The following is a 22,762-nucleotide window of genomic DNA, read 5'->3' on the forward strand; positions in this document are numbered from 1 at the left end:
ACTTGTTCTTGTACTTCCAATTATTTTTGTTTTGTATACAGTTGTTCTAGCACCATAACTCAAGTGAAAGTCACTTAACTAGTCCATTTAAGGCAAAATTACTCTCATTAAAATATAGCCTTACTATTACGCTATTAACCAGGACTTAATAGTACATGCATCCGTGCACATGCAATTACTGCGCTGTAATGAAGTCTCTAGTCACAGTTATAAAGGCTACATCATGAGAAGGATGAGACTATAACAATCTGGCTATCAAATAACCCTTTAACTCTTTCAAAATAGTCATTTAACCATCTGTCCTATAAAATCTAACATTATAGCTGCCTGGATTAATTTTCCTCCTGTGAGCGGATTGGCCCATATAGTCGCCTCCCGAGTTCAGTGAATATTTCATTTCATGCTATCTACCCTAATATAAACGCCCACAGAGAAGGGGCGAGAAATATTCATTACGATTTATAGTCTGCGAAATCTTGGGGAGCAAGAGCATTGTAATTAGCACAAAGGGGTTGCATGAGGGTTTTTAAACAATTCTTAGCTTAAAGGAGAACTCTGATCAATTTTAACATTGAGCTCATTTTTTTGTAAATTTGGAGTGCTGTCAGTACAGAGAACAATGACAAAAATCGGTGTTGCCTACACTGTGTTATCCTCTTTTTAAAATTTGCACCTTGTTGAGTTAAATGGGGCAAGTTTTAAACCTGCTTTTAGCCTCTTAACATCCTTGACATCCTTGATGCGCACTCGACAATCGACTACTGTGGACTTCGACCGAAAACAGGAAGTAAATACAGGTATGTGAGCTGGCTGAATTAACATCACTTTTATTCATATCTTTCACATCTACTGCAGTCAGATTCACTGTGTTCACTCTGAATAAAATCACTCACATCACTCACAAAATCACTTGTAATGACACATCAAGGATGTTAAGAGGCTAAAAGCAGGTTTAAAACTTGCCCCATTTAAGTCAACAGGGTGCACATTTTAAAAAGAGGATAACACGGAGTAGGCAACACCGATTTTTGTCGTTGTTCTCTGTACTGACAGCACTCCAAATTTCCAAAAAAAAATGAGCTCAATGTTAAAATTGACCGGAGTTCTTCTTTAAGTGTGTTTGTATTTGTTTGCTTACCTGCAACAAGTTGAGATACTAATTGCTTCTTCTCGTTGAGGATGTTGACAGACACGTTCTTAGAAGACTGCAGGAACAATGGGCTTCCCTGACATTAAAAAAGAAGAGTTAAAAGATAAAAAATAAATAAATAATACATTAATAAATTCAACTTTTTTACTTGGAATGCAAAAAAAGAGAAAATTATAAATTGTCTTCCACACTGTAAAAAGTGGTAACCTGCAATTGTTACGTTAAAGGCACAGTCAGCGATTGCTGAGAATCATTGTTGAACACTGTTGTTATTGGAAATTAACTCAAACAAACACAATATTGCTCATTGCTCCGCCCCCAACATTTTCAAACAGGTAATGCAAGAGTAGATCTCTCTTTATCATAGCAGAAGCAAAGCAAAATAATGCTTCGTGAAAAATAAAGCGAAGATGACGCACTGAGGACAAGGTATGTAATGTCTCTCAGCTGTCTCTCTTTCAACAATCTTTCTTCAAATTTCCCTATTGCTCACTATCTCTCCTCCCCCATCATGAGTGGATACACCCCCTGCTACTGATTGACTACAAGTTTGTTGTGGTGATCGGTCCGATCCACTTTAAACAGTGTTTATCAGAAATTGCTTACTGCACCTTTAAAGAGCTATGTGTGGTCAATCGTTATTCTGCTTAAAACTACCGAAAAAAAAACAGCCAGTGCAAAAAACACACAATCAAGATACATTCTCTGAAAACAAGTCTTAATATTTTATGTAATCATGCTTATCAGGTGAATGTGTCTTGTTTAAATATTGTTTTAGGAAAATAAGACAACAATTCTCGTTAAAAATTATTTTGCAGTGTTACACGTTCACCTGTGAGTGCACAATATAATCATTTGTGAAGTCTCTCCTAGGCAGGGTACTGTGCAAACACTTGGTAAAGATTCTCTCTATGCTTAGGGGCCGATCAAAAATTAACACAGCATGCATGTCTGGGTTGATTTAAGTGTTGGCCAGATGGTCTCCTCCAAGAATAGATGAACAAAAATAAAAATAAATAAAAGACATCCATCTACATACAGCTAAAATTGTAAAAAACAAACAAACAGACATCTGTCATAATCTAAAACAATATTTCATGCTCCAGTTGACTCTTTAAATAAAGATACGATTGTGTTGCACTTTAAAAGCTAGAGATATGTCTTTAATTTAAATTATGCATTAGTTTTACTGCTCTGTTTTAACTCAAGTGTAGCATGCTTTCTTTTTAGATGCTCTTCATTATTGTGAGAACATCTGCAAAAATAGGTCAGAAACAGAAAAAAAAGTCTACTGCAGTTAGACTATTTAAGAGGAACGCAAGCTATATTGTCTATGACTTGCTCTTATCTTTCCTTAAACTCCTTGTCATTGAAGAAATAAAAATCAAGAAAATACATATTTACATCTTAAATTCCCCCCATTTTTTTTTTTTTGTTTTTTTTGGTTGTTGTCTTGACATTAACTTTTTTGCTCACCCGCCACTGTGGCTAGTGGTTTTCCAAGTAGCCACTCAACATTTTCATTGTCCACAATTTTGACATCGATACCATGGGGAAAAACTCCCATATAAATATTTTAAGATAATCTCATAATTTGGCAGTAGGTATATAAGGCTGACCTGACACACAGATCCTTACTGTTACACAACTGTTTACGTTCACTTAAAAACATGTATGTTTTGACATTACTTTGTGTGTGACAGTTAAAGTGCAACAAACAGTGAAAAATAACTCAATTTTATACTGAGAAGAGGCTTTATGCTCACACACTTTGGATGTGAGCCAAAAATCTGCAGGAACGAGTACAAATATGCGCAATACGTACAATCCCACGGCAAAATTCAAGTCCTGTAACACCAAAAATATTCATCCAGAGCAAATAAAATGAGTGAGTGAGGGGAGGCGGGTTTGTGTGTAACTTGCTGTCGGAGAGATGAGAGATGGGAAAGTGCAACTTGTATCGTGTTTATAATCCATGGAAATTTGTATTGAAAGCGTTTCAGATATTTCAGTATCAATATGTATCGGAAAATCTATATTTTTGACAACACTACATTTCACCTATAGTTTATTATTTCAGATGCCTTTTTAAAACACTACAATTGAAAAATGTATTTATTATATATAAAATTCAATCTTCAAACTGGCTAGTAGGAGTGACTGCGTTACATGCCACTGCTGAAAGTCCACATGCAGTTGTCAAGTGTTAAAGTCGAGCCCTGGTTAAATATAAATTATAACACTGTTCTGTATACTTGATTGAACATCAAACAGTATGAACATCAATATGTCACAAAAATCTGACATATTTCAGAAATGCAATGAGAAAAAACGACCAAGTGGTTAAAGAGGCGAGGTTATAAAAAGTACTAGGAAGGATTTGTGACATCAGCTGAAAAGGAAAATCAAAGGCTGAGCAAGTTTTTAAAGGGGACATCTCATGAAAATCTGATTATAATAGGGTCCCCTGTGCATCTGCCAACCCTGAAAACGTGAAAAGTAACAACCCAGTAACTTTAGTTTGGTAGCCTAACACCGTGTCCTAACTGCATGCGAGTTTTTGTCCTAACCAGCCGCGACGGCGACACGTTTCTATTTCTTTGCGACGTCGCAGATGGAACAACAAACACAAAGTGTGGCAATGATAATCTCAGGTAGCCTACTGTTTATGTGCTTTATTTAATGTTAAGTGTAATATGACTTTTAAAATCATTTAGTGCTCCCAGCTTTGTAGCTGTAAAAGCAACAATGGATAATTCACCTCAGATCTTGAAATTAAACAAATGGGTAACACTTTATATTACGACCCGCAAACAATTGCGTAAGTAAACCGAAATTACGGTGTACATTTCTGTAATTATAGTGTATTTCCGTATAGCTATAAGGGAACAATATGTTAAGTTTTGGGTAATAAAGGGGTAACAAGCAGTTATACAACCTGCAAAGAACTTCGTAAGTAAACCGAAATTACGGTGTACGTTTCTGTAATTACAGTGTAACTCCGTGTAGGTATAATGGAACAATATGTTTAGTTTTGGGTAATAAAGGGGTACAACCAGATATACAAGCAAATTATTTATAATGTAATTATTTTGAAACTAACAGGTACCTATTCTGTTATTATATTCCAGGAAAAAATTCCTAAAAGAAGAGCAAGAAAAGAAAGAAGAAGAAAAGCAAGAGAAGCAAATCTTCAAAAAGAAGGGGGGAGGGGGGATATAATTTTTTACTTTGTTGTTTGAGTATACTGTAGAAAAGACAATGTTTTATTGATTTTAAGATGAAAGATAAAAAAGTTTTTTGAATTTTTTTTGTAAAATAAAAGTCAGAAATTAAATGGGATCCTTTGTATATTTACTGCACTTACCCTGTAACTACACAGAACAAGGGGGTAACAAGCACCACTTTAATTTACAGCCCGCAGGAGTTACACTTACCCTGTAAATACACTTGTTACATGGGTAACAAACACTACTTACTATGTAACAATACGAAACAACACTATTTGCACAGTAATTACAGAGAAAGGTACTCTTATTAAGAAAACAAAACAAAAAAATGTTTTAATTACGTAGTATATTTGCCCTGACATTTAAGTGTCATTGCAATACAACGTGATGAGGTAAGTACTAAGTACTAGATGGTACGTTCTAAATTAAAGCAGAAACTAATTTTTAGCAGAAACTAATTTTTTTGGCTTAACGTTAAGTAGTTTAGTAAGAAAAGCCAATAAATTCAATTTTTATCATATGTGCTTACATACAGTCAATATATATATATATATATATATATATATATATATATAATAAACATTTAATTTACAACCCACAAAAACTTACAATTTTTGCCTGGAATATATTAAGAGAATAGGTACCTGTTTTAAAATAATTACATTATAAATGTACCCCTTTATTAACCAAAACTTAACATATTGTTCCCTTATACCTACACGGAGGTACACTATAATTACAAAAACATACACCGTAATTTCGGTTTACTTACAATGCAGGTTGTATATCTGCTTGTTACCCCTTTATTACCCAAAGCTTAACATATTGTTCCCTTATACCTACACGGAAGTACACTATAATTACAGAAACATACACCGTAATTTCGGTTTACTTACGCAGTTGTTTGCGGGTCGTAATATAAAGTGTTGACAACAAATGTAAACAAGAATGTTAAAACTCTGAACAAACAAGTATATTCTTTGACCAAGATTGTTTTAGTAACTCAGTAGCCAATGTGAATAATGTTTAAATGGTGTAATATTTGTGTATTTGATTATGTAGCCTACTTATCCATTTTCTGGCGATTGCCATCACTCTCTGGTGCTGTGCGCTTGCCGCGAGACTCCGCCCACGCGCTGTTTTGATTGGCTGTGGGTTTTAATTTAATTTTACCCATCTCGCACTCGCAGTCGCGTCGCGTCTAGTGTGGACAGACAAATTATTTGTCGCTGGAATCGTATCGCATCGCGTCTGGTTAGGACACAGTGTTATAATATTACCGCCCCTTAATCTGCACGTTTCCACCCACAATGCCGTTATTTGGTTTACACAAGCAACAACAGATAACCAGTTCTAACGCAATGGCAAAAGTACGAAAAAGCATGCAAATTGTTCTGTCGTTGCTGTACATACAAGCACAGAATGTCAGAATGTCACAGCTGTCTTATAAAGACCTCAGGGAACTGTGTCAACTTGTGTAAAAGTTAAACATGACAGTACATGCAAAGAGTCGGCATTAATCAATGTAACTACAACAACTACATCCATCTATCCACTAACCAGTCAGAAACGTCCAGATGCAGTCTAAAAGTTACAATCTCTTCCTGAGTCTCTCTGTAAGGTATTTTGAGCTGAAATTTCCTTCAGAGACACCTTCTGGGACACCATAGATTTGTAATACATCTTGTGAAAAGGGGCATAATATGTCACCTTTAAAGAAGACATTTGCTTTGTGTGTGAATCGTGCAGAATAAAAACAAAAATGTGAAATGACAAAGTAAACAAGGTCAATTCTGGTTTCATTTTGACATTAAAGTCTCAATGTAATAGAAATGTGAACCAGATTCATCATATGCTGATACTGGTGAAGAGTTATTTACACAGGGAAACATCAGGAATTCAACAGGTGTTCAATTATTCATGTGCTGTGACCTTCTGAATAAAACATCTAAACGTCTGTAACATCTAAAATGTAGAATCTAACATACAACGGAAAAAACAAAAGGTTTGGAATATTAAATTTGAAGGCATCATCACAAAATAGAATGTGAAATAACGAAGAATAGTAGTGAACGTTTACTTTCTATTTCAAGAAATCTGATATAATTATAGTATATTATTTTATATCCTTTATTTAAAAAGCAAAATTCCATTAAACATTTTGTATGCCTCAGTAAGTGGCAGTCGGTTAAGCACTAGCGGATAAATTGGTTGGTAGATGCATCCCCAGGTTGCTATGAACTAGAAATGTGGCAACAGCTGGTGAGTTACTGTGGTTACAGTTCTGTGGCACTTTATGGGAATATTCCTGCAATACATCTTCTGCAACTTGCTTTGAATGAAAGCATCTGAAAATTAATGGTTTCTTTTAATTATTATTATTATTTTAAATGGAATCATGAAAGATCTCGGATTAAAAATTGCACTTTTCCGCATGCTATTTCAGCACCAAAACCTCCACAATATTCACAAACCATCCCCAATCTCTGTGAATCTGTGCTGGTATAGTGCAATTCAATGAGTATTGAAATTAATATTAATTAAAATATTTAATCAATATTAAATGGTTTTATTTCATAGATAGATAGATAGATAGATAGATAGATAGATAGATAGATAGATAGATAGATAGATAGATAGATAGATAGATAGATAGATAGATAGATAGATAGATAGATAGATAGATAGATAGATGAAAATTCACGTTTTAGAACCACACATTTATACAGGGTGCACATAACTTTTGGTATGGTTCTCAAGAGAGCACCTGGAGATGCTGCTTTGGTACTCACACTTTACGCGGCACACTTATCCTACAAGCAGCCCAAATGTAAAATAACACTATTTGTTCACTGTAGAAATTAAATATAGGTTAATCCTTGTTAAAGCTGTATTTTATTATATTTACATTAATGGCACAGACAACAGCAGGAATATTAGGCTGCTGTCACTTTAAGACTGAATGCACGGACTGAATATCCTGACACACATCCAGTTTCTTTCTCAACTGTTCACTTATGACATAACGTCTCAGTTACATATGTATCCCTCGTTCCCTGAAGGAGGGAACAGAGACGTAGTCGGACTTACCGTACTGAATGGGATCATGGTTAGGGAGCCTATCATTTTCGATTATTGAAAAAACGAGCCAATGCACATTGGCGTGAGAGATTTGCACCTCGCGCTCCGCCCCGCAGCGCGGGTATAAATATGGAAGCGGATGCACGCACCACTTGTTTTTCGCTGTGGAGCCGAGCGGAGGCCGGGGTCAGCGGTGACCCAGCACTAGTGGCGACGGGCCTACGTCTCCGTTCCCTCCTTCAACGTGGGTTACATACGTAACCGAGACGTTCCCTTTGAGTTCGCTAACTGAATGCTGAGGACCAGCACGGCCAACCCATGAGAAACCAATCATCCAACCGAGACGGTTCGGTATATGGAGCGTTCCACGCGTGCCCGGCCGTCTCGATGACCGTCAAGTGCAATCCGTTGCACCCCTAATAATTAATGGGTTAGGGTTAGGGTTAGGGTTAGGGTTAGGGGTTATGGGTTAGGGTGGGGTTAGGGTTAGAAACACACTTATGATCATGATTGATATCTTACCAGAGATGGCGTGTCCCTAACCTCAAAAATGTTGGTACTCAACAGCGCTTCCCTCCATGTTTTCTGCTGCGCATAGTTTATTTTTACCACACATGAGAACCAGTTATGTGCACCCCTGATTATATGAATATTTGTAAGTTGGTTATTTCTCCTGGTGTCACCATCTTAGCATGTGGTGTTTGTCTAATTCTTGGAGTGAGTCTTTTATTCCTACTGCAGTGGATGGGAGTTTCCTCTCATCACCAGTCCCATCGGGCCATTGTTATTCACCTCACCTCATCTCCTCTGTTTGTTTCTTTCTATCACTCTGTCTTTCACTCTCTCTAGTCTCACTCGTGCTAGACAGATGAGATAACGCCAGCACCCTACACATTATCAAGCCATCCATCCACTGCAGTCTCACTGATATTATTACGCCCGGACATTGTGTGAGAGAGAGAATGTATGTCCTCCTTGCTATCGCGCAGACACCATGGTGACAGGCCCTGATGTGCACTTACTGGTCTGGACTGGATTTCTTTGGCATACAGCGGCTGAAGGAATTCCGAATCGCCCTCCAGTTTCAGGCCTCTTTCTGTGATACGCAGGTGACCCATGCCATCCTGCAGAAAGAGGTGGACAGAAAGAGAGGAAAAGAAAGGGAGAGAGAAATACAACAGGTTAATGACATGAATGAAAAAAAGATGCTTATGAGTATTCGTTAAAACATTTTTAGATGTTGACATGGAAGTCATTTGGAAGTAATTGATGTAATTAGAATTTGCTACACTGCAAAGAATGAATGAATCTTTGTCTTAAACAAATATATCTTAATCAGTATTTTTGTCCAGTAACAAATTGTAAACATTCGGTAAATAATAGTTAAATTAAAATCAAAATTATACATTTTAAAAAGCTCAATTTAAAGCAAGACTTATTTATCAATTAATGTAAAACCTCTCAAAACGTTTTTATATTTATGCTTAAAAAATGCCAATGAAGTAAAAAATGAATAAAATTAATTCCGTGTATATTTTATGAAAACAAGTATTAATATTTTACATGATTCTGCTTCTCAATAAATCTACAGTATCTTCATGGAGTTTTCACTGGAAAATAAGAAAACTGTTTTAAATAACTAAACAAAAAATGTTTAACCTTCTTTTTTTTTTTTTTACAGTGATTTATATGATGTCAATGAGACATCCCTCAGATGTTTTTTGATGTTAGATAATTAAAATAGACAATTATAATGTAGATTTATAAAACAGTGGGGTCATTTCACAACAAGTTTTAGGCAGTTTGCTAAATAGTTAGTTTATATAATTTATTAAACCCCCCCCCCCCCCCCCCCAAAAAAAAAAAATCCACCAAATCCAGATTTGTTTTGTCAAAAAATCTCCTCAACAGAAATCCTAGAAGAACATCAAGTGATTCAAATCAAATAATAATAATAACAAATATTTCACTTTCCATCGACAAGGAAAATGTTAACAAAGCAAGCAAAGTCAACAAACCTTCAGCACTTTTCAAGAGCCAACTCCATCATTTCAATAGGAATCAATGAAAGAATTCACTGCTCAGATGTCACAACAGTTCATTCACCGCATTGACCAGCATAAAAAGGTGCTTGGTTTTCTATTGACAATAGAAAATGAAATTCACTACTGTGAAATTAGTGTTGCCATATTTATTGTAGACGTAGGGTGTACATCACACTATAGGCATGGTTGCCTTATACCGTGCCCTGGTGTGATTGTCCCCATCCTTACTCCCCCGCTGGCTTGTACTCACATTGCACGTCTTTGAACATCCAATAAATTAAAATAAATATCAGACAGCAGTGTGGATTAGACTATGCTCATCTATAAAATGTTATGTTAGGTTACCCTACTGTATAAAAACTGTGATATTGTCTTGATGACTTTTTTTTTAATTATTTGAACGGGAGGATGGCCTCACAAAAATGTTCAATCATTTACTGAGATTTTAAAAACATTGATGGCTAATTAAAAAAAAATCCATTAGTTTGTCAGGACAAAATAAAAACAAACAAGAAAGAACATATTTAATAGCTAAACTTTTACTATTATCTGTTCTGTACATGGTAGATAGGCCTATGCAGATTCACTCTTTCTCTCTGGGTATGCACATACGTGAGAGAGAGAGTATGCATACTCTCTGCCAAGTGACTAAAACTGAAGTTTTTTTTATGCATAGCATAAACTGATGCGCTGCTTTATATACAAACTAAAGATGTGTGATAGTTACTTCAATTATTAGTCACCCAATACTGTAACATGCATTTGACGCATGGAGAGAAAGCAGGGCAAGGTCATGTGGCTCACCTTACTGCGTGCGTAATACATATTTACACCATATAATAATATTTATAATTTTTATAACAACTACGAAGAGCTGCACGTGCAAGTGATGCTTTCGGGTGTACGAGCACTGCTTGCACACCGTCTTTGCCACTAGAACCGCCCACGATTTGACGATTTAGTTTGTCTTTCATTGAAAATGAACTAGGGACTTCTGCTTTCCACGTCCCATGTGAAACTGTGTTTATGTCGAACCAAGTGGAAGGTTCCTGCGAGCCCAATCTTAGGGTGGCCCGCCGGGATTTCTCCCAATTCTCCAGATGGCCACTCTGGGCCTGAACTAAGCATTAAATGCATGCAAATGTCTTTGATACAGGGTCCCAATAGCTCAGGTTGCTATTTTAACATTGCTCTTACAATAAACATAGACTGTTTTCTTTGAAATCTGAAGCCTTTAGTGAGGAATATTTTGCCACTTCCTATCCCTCACATGGTCTTATCACCATATTTAATAACGTTCACATAAAAGGATCAAAGTGCCTGTCACAATTGTACCCTGCTTTGGTCTCCTGGACATTTTATTTGCATAACTGCCATTAGCGTGAGCAAATATGGGGAATGAGTTGTATTATGTCTGACTTCTATGAAAGTCTGTAACAAACTCTTTGAGTCATGCTGTTGCAATTTGCAGGTCTGTTTGGATTGAGAAGACACATTAGCATGTGGATAGGAATCAAAGGAATCAAAGTCATTGTGTGGAATCACAGTGTTTACTATTTGATACCTTAGAAGCCTATATAAAAGGGGAAAAGAGAATCAAATAATAATAAAAAACAGACTAAAATTCCCAATATTTTAGTCAAGTAAAACTTGATTAACCAAAAAACAGGATAGGTTGACTAAATATGCCAACAAACTAAAAAGGTCATTTGATAAAGGACTAAAAGAAAAGAAAAAGTTGACAAAATTAACATTACAATCATGCTAATTAGGAGCTTTTAACCGACTATCATGTTCCAAAACCAGATCCAAATGAATCCTAAATTTATTTATAATTTTTTCAGTAAAAGAGATTTAGGGCAGGTTGGAAGTAAAACTTAGCTTTTGTGGTGATAGAATGCAAACTAAGTAAAGATACAGGATAAGGGGAAGCAAGGAGAATGAGATTAGGCGCCATATGATAGTGAATATTTCCAGGTCTTTCTCTACACGAATCAAAGCAGAATCGAAGAAGTGGCGGATATGGGCACAGGAAAAGCAAAGAATATGATGAATTATTCAGGCATGTTTGCAGCAGCTTACAGAAAGGCCGAAAACTCTCAGGTGTGTTTCTGCACGGTTCCATGCGGGAACCAACAAACCTCCTCTGGCTTGCCACAGTTTATGCAGCATCAAGGAGTAAATTGATTTCCACCACCAGTGTCACTGCACTGGCTGTTTGATATTTATTTTGGAGGAGAATGTGTGAGAGGAGAGAAAGAGGAGACAAGAATTGCAAAGAGGGGTCGGGTGAAAAAACAATCTCCTTTATCTGATGCTGTGACATTGAGGGGAGAGACAGTTTAGAGTGCTTTGGAAAGAAAGAAAGAAAGAAAGAAAGAAAGAAAGAAAGAAAGAAAGAAAGAAAGAAAGAAAGAAAGAAAGAAAGAAAACAAGAAATAAAGAAAGATCTTGTGAAGAAGGTATTGCGGAATAATCAGAAAAATTACTTCTTGGTTCCAGACATCCATGTGTTTACTCATTTGCCATTGGGCTATGATGGGACCCCCTTTCTAAAATATAAAAGCAACTGTATATTTTCATGTATAAAGTATTGTTCATGAAATATGATTGTACATGATATATACACCTCCGCATGCTGCCAAAACAGTGCCGAACCCCCCTAGGCATGGACTCTGCAAGACCCCTGAAAGTATCCTGTTGTTCTGCCACCAAAACGTTTTGCCACCTACAAGTCCTGTAGGTTTCAAGGTGGAGCCGCCATGGATCAAACTTGTTGGTCCAACACATCTTACAGATGCTCAACTGCATTGAGATCTAGGGAATTTGAAGGCCAGGGCAACACCTTGAACTCATCATGTCTGGCAGGTGCTTTATCCAGCTGAAAGAGGCCACTTCCACTAAGGAACACCATTGTCATGAAGGGGTGTACCAGGTCTGCAACAATGTTTATGTAGGTGGCACGTGTCAAATTTACGCCCACATGAATGGCTGGTTTCCCAGCAGAACATTGTCCAGAGCATCACACTCCCTTTTCCAGCTTGTCGACATCCCACAGTGCATCCTGGTGCCATCACTCCCCCAGTTAAACAGCGCACACGTATACAGCCGTCTATGTGTTTTAAAAGAAAATGTGACTCAACGTACAGGGCAATCTTCTTCCACTGCTTCCAAGGCCCAGTTCCGATGATAGCATGCCAATTGTAGGTGCTTTCAAAGGTGGACAGGGGTCATTATAGACACACTGATTGGTCTGCGGCTACACAGCCCCATTCGACTGTGACACATTCCTCCCATAACCATCATTTTTGTATGCCGTGTGACACAGTAGACCTTCTATTGGCTCAGATCATAGGGGATAGCCTTCACTGCCCATGCATATTGATGAGCTTGACAACACCCAGTCGCTAGTTTATGGTTCATCCCTCATCGGGCCACTGTTGGTAAATTCTCGCCATTGCTGACCAGGAGCAACACATAAACCTCACAAAGCCATTTCAGAGATACTCTAACCAGTTGCCTTGCCATAACAATTTGGCCCTTGTCAAATTCAGATTTATCCTGCATCCAACATGTTGATTTTAAGAGATGATTGTTTGCCTACCAATTAATCTACCCAGACATTTATATGTGGCCTTGTTAGAAGATGATCGATGATATTCGGTTCACCTGTGAATTTGACTCATCAGGCTATCAATATAATAAAATAATTTGGGATTAACCCTTTAATCCATAAACGTTTCGTCAATCATTATTACATATTCGGGTCTTTAGTGACCCGGATCTATATCTAACACGGATGGACTATAACTGCCACAATAGTATAGAACTCTCCTGATATTTTAATAAAACTTACAAAAGAATAAAATAAAGCATATTTCTACCTTTTGGAAGTTGAAAGGGTTCAATCCTTGTCAGAACTCATTCCCAGTACATTCAGCATCTGGCTCATAATCGTGATCCCAACCATATTCTCAAAGCTATTGTTTTCAAGGTCTTCAAAATCAATATTTTGATAGCTTACAGCTTCTTCACCAGATCCACCATCAATTGACAGTGACACTAAAATTTGTTTGTGTACAATACTTGCTCTGCAGTAATTCGCTGAGCCATTTCAAGTTTTGCTGATTGTACTTGTCTATTGTTTTGTTTTATTCCTGTGGTAATTATGAGCGAAAAATCAAGTCATCATAGTGTATCAGACATTGCCAATTTGAGGAATTAAGGTGAATTGGCCTTATTGAATTGTTTCAGAGATTCAATTGATGTTGCACGAAAAAAATATACTTACATTACATACCCTGGGTCGCTAGAGACCCTATACACTTTTTACAAAGACACATTATTTAGAAAACAGACATTCTTTTATTGTATTTTTTTCCATATTGTTCTAAATGAATGTACTGAGGAATATGAAGAAGGTTGATATACCTTCTAACTTTAACTCTAAGGTAAACTCTAAAAAACTCTAAAAAAATGAATGAGGGGAAGGGTAGTGAATAACATCCTATAATCGTATGGGTTTAAGGGGTAATATCATGATAACCAGATAATATCTTTGAAAAACAGAACCTGTTAAACAGCAAATTCTGCAAATTTTAACTTATTTTATTAGTGTTATTATTATTATTATTATTATTTTACACCGTTTTCTATTAACTTTTCCACAGAGCCCAATTTCAGAACCCGTGTTCTACAGCAGTGCTACATCTGAGTTTGAATATTATGATAGACTATGATTATTATGTTGACTTATTGACATTTGAGTTTTGACACCTCAGAGATGCGCTCTCCTACATAATCTCTTGATTATTTATTCATTATTATTCAGAAAGGTAATGAGGAGAAAATAAAAAAAAATATCCGAGCAAGCATAAAACTGCCTTAATATGTGTATCTCAATGCCAAAAAAAAACACAGAAAGTATGCAAGGCTGTACAACTCAAGCGCATCTGCACACTGCACAGGATAGCAATTTCGAAACAGTAGAAGGTGAAAGTTTAGCTCTTGAATCTTAATTAGCTAACATGACCGGATGGTCTAGGAAGATTACCAAGCAATGTCAGCGCAAGCAAATTAATATTCATGAACCCAGTCTCCACCAAATAGTGACATTACAACCCAACCATCTTCATTCCCCACAATTTAAAAGTCTCATGTTGCCAAGGTTGTAAAGCCATTAGATAGCTTCCAATACCAAAGCTATCTTAACATATCTCATTTGTGATCATGTACACAAACTAGATCTGCACGATTTGGCTTTACAAATTGCGATTCAGATAAAAAAAAAAAATTGTGATTGCGCTTTAAAATACAACCTTATTGCCGCTCTGTGATGCTTGAAATTATGTCAGAAAATAAGCTGCTCACGTGTAAAAATTATACGGTGGGCGAAAGAGCTCAACGCGCTGCACCTGAAGAAAACACATGCAAATAGAAAAACACCCGCAAATTAAGAAAACATCAGTTTCAACACATGTGTGCTCCAAATACTCACAACACAACCAAATACAGAAACGCCCTCTAAATGTTCACAACACAACCAAGTATGGAAACGACCTGCAAAAGTTCACAACACAACCAAATAAAGAAACGCGCTGCAAATAGCTCAGAACACAATGGAAATGTTTCCAGGGGACCCCAATAAGTGACAAACCCAGCTGGGACATGCTTATTGTCCGTTCCCTATTCCTCTCTGACAGTTACAATTGTTGCATCACAAGTTTGGGCTTACAGCAGGCTGAAGCAGCTTTTGTGGACGGTTCATGTTCCCATTGTGGGAATATGACTGACGCGATGTGAGGATCGAGACTCGCCTTCATCCGCGAAGCTGGAGTCCCCATTACCATGCCCCATCCCCTGGTGCCGTGTGGGATGGGTAATCGGAGGATAGTGATGGATATCTCGACCGGTAACCATACCCTGTGTGCTCCTCACTAGTCCATCACACCGCAGCTGGTGGAATTTCCTGTTGAACGTGCTGGTCCCTCTGTAATAGACCGATCAGACGATTCAATTGGAGTTCCCCCCGAGGATAGGATGTTGATAGCAGCATTGGAGGGTTGGATCTCTTTACCCTCTTGGGACATATCTCTGGTGCTACTGCACAGAAGAGACTTCCCTTGAGCCCTGCAGGCAGTGAGTTAAAAATCCTGTTTTTAGAAAAACAGTACTCCTTCTTGCACGCATTTTTGGTCAACGAATCGTGCCTGGAATTCGGGCCGGCTAACTCTCAAGAAATCTGAGACCCCGGCCTGGATATGTGCCCAAGGTTCCTAACTCTCCTACGGGACCAAGTGGTGAGCCTGCAAGCACTGCCCCGGAGGAGGCAGACCCAGCCCTGGCTTTTCTCTGTCCGCCCGCTCCATTGCAGTTGTACGTGGTCAGAATGCAAAGCCTGGACCACAGACCAGCTCCTGTCTGTGACAGAGACAAGCAGAAGCAGAAGGGAAGGCTGCTTCCAAGCAGAGGTTGGCCCACATGAGCTCCTCCTAAGTGAGAGTATTGGTCCCTCCTAGGCGTTGACACAGAGTGACTCGATGAACAGATGTTAAATAGAGTTGGGGGCTGGGCAACACCTACTACGTTCGCTAGAGAACTAGCCTATCTGTCGAACCACTGCTTCCCGTGGGCTCCCTTCACATGAAGCCAATTTCACTGTAAGCCCGGTTCGAAGTGTCGGCTTGCTGCGCCATTCCCCTCCTATGGACTGGATACGTGCACAATTCTTGCTTCAGTAGATTTCCCCTTATTCGCCGAACCCTGTCAAGTTCCTACATACCCTTTTGCAACGAACGTGGCGGAACGTCCGAAGCCAGGCCTATCACTCGTATGCACTGGTGGAACCTGTGTTAGGTTGGGTCCATATGTTGCGATCCCTACGGCGATCCCATATGTATATTTTTAACGCATTCTCATCCTTTGGCGTCATATCCTTTGACGCCATATGACAAAACGGCGAAATACTACGCACATGGCACCCTTTATCGTCAATATAACACGCACTGTGATGGGTAGGTTTAGGTGTGGGGTAGGGTCTGCGTCTCATATTCACGCTAAAGGATGCCAGTCAACTTTATGACGCCTTGGGTTCGCGTGTTATATTCACGCTAAAGGGTGCCATGTGCGTAGTATTTCGCCGTTTTGTCATATGGCGTCACATATGCCGCCAAAGGATGAGAACGGGCTCGTATTCTTCCATGGTATGGCTCCCACTGTCCGGTTGAGTTTCTCCCCTGTCTTAGGCCGGAGCCACCCCAGTGACATTCCATATGTTTTACTGCCCGGTAATCTGCCCAGTCCATATGTGTATCCTCCACATGTTACCTCCCTATGGACAGGATGTGGCATCAGCAGCATATTCCTTTCCAACGAAAGTGAACGTTTTCCCAGTCTTGGTCTTGTGGAACAGCAGTGACTTCCCTGGCCTAAGCCCTGTCACATCTCCGCCTCAAATAATGCGGGGGGATCAGAAGGCTTTTGTCTAGGCACTGGAAGGTGGCAGCACTAGTGGTGTTTTAATTGGGATCCCAATCAGTCGACACGTCAACTACGTTGAACGTGAGCAACTGAAAGGGAACGTCTCGGTTACATATGTAACCCTCGTTCCCTGAAGGAGGGAATGGAGATGTAGTCCGGTTGCCACTATTGCTGGCAAAAAAGCAACTAGTGCGTCCACATCCACATCCACGTCCACATCCACTTCCGTATTTATACCCGCACCGCGGCGGTGGAGTGTGTAATGAAAATCACGCACGTCAATTCCAATGGCTCATTTCAATAGTACTCGAAGATGACTGGCTCCCTGGCATGATCCCAATCAGTCGACACGTCGACTACATCTCCGTTCCCTCCTTCAGGGAACAAGGGTTACATACTTAACTGAGACGTTCTTACCAGAAATATTTTTTTCTGGCTGTTAACATAACTGTTGCAAATAAATATATTCTGTACTTGGTTGTGCTGTGAACTTTTGGCAGAGCGTTTCTGTATTTGGTTGTGTTCTGAGTATTTGGATGTGTTGTGAAACTGATTAATTTGCAGGTGTTTTTCTATTTGCATGTGTTTTCTTCAGTTGCAGAGCGTTGAGCTCTCTCAGCCACCGTAGAATTCAGTGCCATGCTTCAGTCTGAAACACACAGCACATACATTTTTGTAAATCATAGCCTTTGCAATTTGATAAAAGCTCTAAGCCATATCACGATTTCAGGTTTTACTACACTTAATTTTTTGGAACTTGATAGATGTAGTACATTTTAGTCTGTCTGTCTGTCTGTCTGTCTGTCTGTCTGTCTGTCTGTCTGTCTATCTATCTATCTATCTATCTATCTATCTATCTATCTATCCATCCATCTTGCAGTGACATCTCCTCTCTTCTCTTCTCTTCTCTTCTCTTCTCTTCTCTTCTCTTCTCTTCTCTGATGATGTTTACTGATTCAGTTCGAGGCACTCACATGACATTACAGCAATAGCAAACAATATTGATCCAATTAATTCCTGATGGACAGTCCAACATTTTCTTGTTCCAGAAGCTGTTTCATATGGACATACATCACAATAGGGAAGAAAAGACTATTGCAACTTCTGTTTCATGCTGACTTGAAAGATTCTTCCAAAAATCTCCTCTTGCAGCATTTAGGTTTGGAGCAACATGAGAATGAATACATAATTATATTGTTTTGTCCGTTATGCTGGGTTCAGACTACACAATATCAGCCCAATTTTGTCACGATCCGTTTGACATAGGGTGTCGTAGTGATTCAATACGACAATGGGTGTCGGGACGCAATAATCAATTGTTTTATCTGGTGGCCATAGTGGAAGACTATTAATTTGTAATAAACAAATTGTCACAGCGTCATGACAAAGACTAGCATTTTTTTTTTTTTTTACCAATAGGAGCACAGAAGCTCTTTCGTACACAGCTTTACACAGATGATATTGGTGCTCTCAGTTGGAATTTTGTAATGGAGGAAAGGTTTGTGGAACTATGGCAATAATATTCCAGACTTCATAAACTACCACCAATGAGTGAAACAAAATAAATGCTGACGAAAGATAGCAGAGGTGCTTCATCAACCCGGTGAGTACTGTAATTAGCATTAAGCGAACATGTTGCTTTGGTAGCCGTTTGTTTACGCTCTTGTTTACGGAAGTCAGTTGCTAGTTCCGCGTAGTTCTGTTTCTTGTCTGACACAGTGACTATCGTAACAGACAAAAATATAGTGTAGTCTAAAACTGGCATTAAAGTCCACATTTGAATGAATGAGGACAACATTAGCCTACATAACCAGAATACCCTTGTTGACAGATGTGATTCTGAAAGCCTGTGATTCTATCTGGAACGGACACTCATTTGCATTACAGTCACACAAGGCTCCGCACTTACTTGATGTGCAAGCTTTGATGCCATTGACACGGCGCACGTCGACAACCAGTGAGCTCTGCAGAGCACTGCGACCTCTCCACAGAACATGACGCCCTAAAGAGACTCACTGAAAGATTCAAATGCATCTTTGTTTCAAACTCGCTATGAATCATGAAAGTCAGAGCAAGAGGGTGAACAATTATCAGAGAGATGTCAACTGATTGCATTATTTTACCTTTTTACCTGAGGAGAGAATAAAAGAACAAATAAAGAGCCGGAATTGCTCATACGGGAGGCTTTTTGGTCAACCTGTACGCTAGTGTTTTATTCGCAGGGAAAAAAATATTCACAGAGTAAATTAGGAGGGTTAATTGGTGTCTAAATCGATTTGGATTTTTCAGTGTAATTGCATTCAGTAAGTCAGCAAAATGCCACCAGTAAGAAATTATTATTATTTTTTTTTAAATACAGCACCTTTGCAATGCAAATAATGTTTCTAATGCTGTCTATGTATGTTTTACCTCGTAACTTTAGTTCATTTGTCTATGCTCTGATAAAAAAAATACTTTGTTACATTTAATTATATTTCAGGCAGCAGCAGTCACTCCACACCAACCTAGTGTGGATGTTGATACACCGTGCCAATTTGAATAAACTATATGAGTTGCTTTGCGTGTATGGTGAAGGAAAGATGCTGCCAATAAGAAATTCTGTATCCAAGCAGAAAAATATCTAAGATGACGTGACACATGCAAAGCTAGGTGTCAGTGTTTCCATGGAAATGAATTTGGTCTGAATTCTGTTCAGATTAAGAAACAGCATTTTAATATGCTGAGGGATTACAACATTTAATTCCATGCCAATCCACTCTCGGTTTAATCTAATGGGGAATGTGTGATCATAAATAATGCATAGTTGTAGGTTAGTATCACTTTCCTCATCCTGTGATTTTATGCAGGCCACATAACAGAAGATATTAAAGTAAAATAAGATTCAAACTTCCAAATGTCCTCTTTTCAAACTTTGGCTTATTGGGAAAAAATGTGCCTCGACTCTACCTATATTTTAGCCAAAGTCCAAAAGGGTACATGTACATACAATTCCCTGCAGTTTCCAGCTGAAATGAACATTAGAGGTAGTAAAATACCATACATTTTTGTTCCTTTTTAAAGTAATTATAATCACAGGGGCACATTATCAATTAATAAAATACTTATTTTCACACTTATTTGTAAAGTGTACACTCCCAGAGGCAGATAACGCAGCCGAGTCATCATCTCCAGAGGTCAGCTCACCCTCCGATGCTGCAATCGGCATCCTGTCTTCTGGAGGGGCCCCGAATGAAACGGCTGGTTGGTCCATTACAGAGGGACCAACGCACTCAAAGGGGGACTCCACCGGCTGCGGTGTGATAGAGGCGTGAGGGGCCCACTGGGATTGGTTACCGGGTGGGGAAACCATCACTATGATCCTCCGATCACCCATCCCACACGGCACCCTAGGGTGGGGCGGGGTAATTGGGACTCCACCTTCACGGATGAAGGCGAGTCTCGATCTCAATATCGAGATGGCTATATTCCCGCAATGGGAACATGAACCATCCGCAAAAAAGTTGCTTCAGCATGCTGTAAGTGCAAACACGTGATTGTGAATGTTGTGACGGGGGGGGGGCAGGGAAAGACCGCATCCAGAAACGCACGTGTGGAATGACATCTTGAAAAAGACACAAACGCACCTGTGTTGCTCTTTCAATAACCAATAGTGTTAATAAAAGCAAACATGACAAAAAAATATATTTTCTGAATCACATCTCAATTGCAATCCTGTACCAGGCAAGCTACCGAGCAAGTTTACTTCATCAGAATAATCATAATATAGAGATGGATATGTGATGAAAACATCAAAATGTATTCATTTACAAATCATGCACTATGGTAAAAGGGTTTTGAGGTAATAACATTGAGCAAGGAAACGTGCATCGATAATCTCCCACAGTAATTTAAAAAAAAAGTTGTTTTTTTACTGCCTCTAATGTTCATTTCAGCTGGAAACCACAGTAAATTGTATGTAAGCTATAGGTACGTTTTTGGAGTTTTGTAAAAAATGTAGGTAGAGGCACTTTTTTCCCCAAGTGATCATAGGTTGTTTTAATTAGCCAGGTGAATAAATATGAGGGATTCATCTGACCCACATACAATGAGTGAGGCTTCATTAATGCTTCCCCAGAGCACCATCACCACCAATCACTGTCAGCCCTCATAGATTTCCTATAGAGTTCATATCATTTTGGACTGTACTGATCCGTCTCAGGCTGCCTATAGAAGCGCTAAATCAAGTGATTGCAGAACACACATTTTTAATATCAAAGAACTGTGAACATATTTTGCAAAGTCAACAGAGCTCGGCTGGGCTTTTATCTGAAAGCCTCACAGTTAGAAGTTCAATCTTCTTACCAACATTCATGATCATCTGGATTGTGAATTAGACTGACTATCAGCTGCACACAGATTTAAGGACTATTTTCAAACCTGATGCAAATTATTGCTGACTGACCAAGCTCAAGCCAGCAGGTGAGCTTGGTCTCGCTTGAGTATCTCAAACTGCTGAAAATCATGTGGACTTTGAGTGACAAGGCCGCTGATGAGACACAACGTCCTGCTTGTGTTCGGATGTGGTCGGCAGTTCTCCATTCTCCGGCGGAAAGAACATTGACTAAGGTGTCCGCACGCCAAAGACACGTACGATAAGGTCTTTCTCCCCTTTCGATCTAGGACGGACGATCAGGATCTTTTAAAATTCTGTGGGTGGCAAATTTACGGCTCTCTCACCACACTGCAGGCAGCTTTATTGAATCAGGGCACCAGAAGATTGAATAGCCTTGTTTTCAAGGAACAACATTAAAGAGGAGTGTCCACTTCAAGGTCTTTAAAAGATTCCTCCACACACTAGGGGGTGTAACTCATTGACTGTCAACTAAATGCTTTCATCTTTTTATTTCTGGGTCGTCACTGTGACCTCACATTCAGCGTGCCCTGCGAAGGTGAATACACCAAGTGTGTCTACTGATATGATTCAGACTAACAATGCCATAATAAATGTTTCATTTGGTTTAGGTCACCCAAAAGATATAAAACCTGAATAGAATATGACTTGGTCCACAATTCGTGCAAGGGTGCAGGTCTTATTTTCTATATTATTATATATACCTGTTCAAAAGTGAATGTTTTATTTAAAGAATGTTTTTGAAATATGTCTCTAGTGCTCCCCAATGCTGCCTGTATTTGATCAAAATACAGTAAAAACAACAATATTGTGAAATATTATTGCAATTTAAATATTTTTTAAAATGCAATTTATTGCTGTGATGGTAAAGCTGACTTTTCCATAATCCTTCTAATCAGAAATCCTTCTAATATATGATCTGGTACTCAAGAAACTTCTTAGTTCTTAGTTGTTCCAAAGAAATGAAAGCTTTAGCATAAGTTCTGCCAGAAAGACTCAATAACTATGTCACTTTTTACCTTCACATCTATTAATCATGTCCTAATACTTGCTGTATAAAAGATCAGTACTTATACGTTTGAGTTCACAGACGCTGACGCAAACAACTGTCTCCACCCACCCCACTACCACCAGGATGGTCCTGTCCATACCTCCCGGGGGGGTCGGCTGCACCCCTTTCTGGTAGAACAGTATTTATTTATTTATTTATTTATTTAGATTATTTATTTATTTAGATTATTTATTTATTTATTTAGATTATTTATTTATTTATTTAAATAGAAATCTTGATAACAATATATATATATATATATATATATATATATATATATATAAATATATATGCCCTGTATTGCACCTTATAATTGCATATATTACATTAAAATAC

General features: G+C 38.5%; 1 protein-coding gene across 5 annotated transcripts in view; it reads right to left on the bottom strand.

The window, feature by feature from the left end:
• sgcd (sarcoglycan, delta (dystrophin-associated glycoprotein)) overlaps positions 1-22,762 on the bottom strand; it is a 284,743-nt gene that overhangs the window by 61,198 nt on the left and 200,783 nt on the right. For all 5 annotated transcript variants that reach the window (XR_013190496.1, XR_013190497.1, XR_013190494.1 and 2 more), the window contains exons 3-4: positions 8,484-8,585; positions 1,139-1,226 (exon numbers count right to left, since the gene is read on the bottom strand). Coding sequence is in view for 2 of the 5 variants with exons in the window: in XM_077196702.1 (XP_077052817.1) it covers positions 1,139-1,226; positions 8,484-8,585 (190 nt within the window). In the remaining 3 variants the exon portion in view is untranslated. The remainder of the gene's footprint in view (positions 1-1,138; positions 1,227-8,483; positions 8,586-22,762) is intronic.

The sequence above is a fragment of the Siphateles boraxobius genome, unplaced genomic scaffold (assembly GCF_051911475.1).
Source record: "Siphateles boraxobius isolate OS27281-9 unplaced genomic scaffold, OSU_SipBor_1 11, whole genome shotgun sequence".
Taxonomy (NCBI): domain Eukaryota; kingdom Metazoa; phylum Chordata; class Actinopteri; order Cypriniformes; family Leuciscidae; genus Siphateles; species Siphateles boraxobius.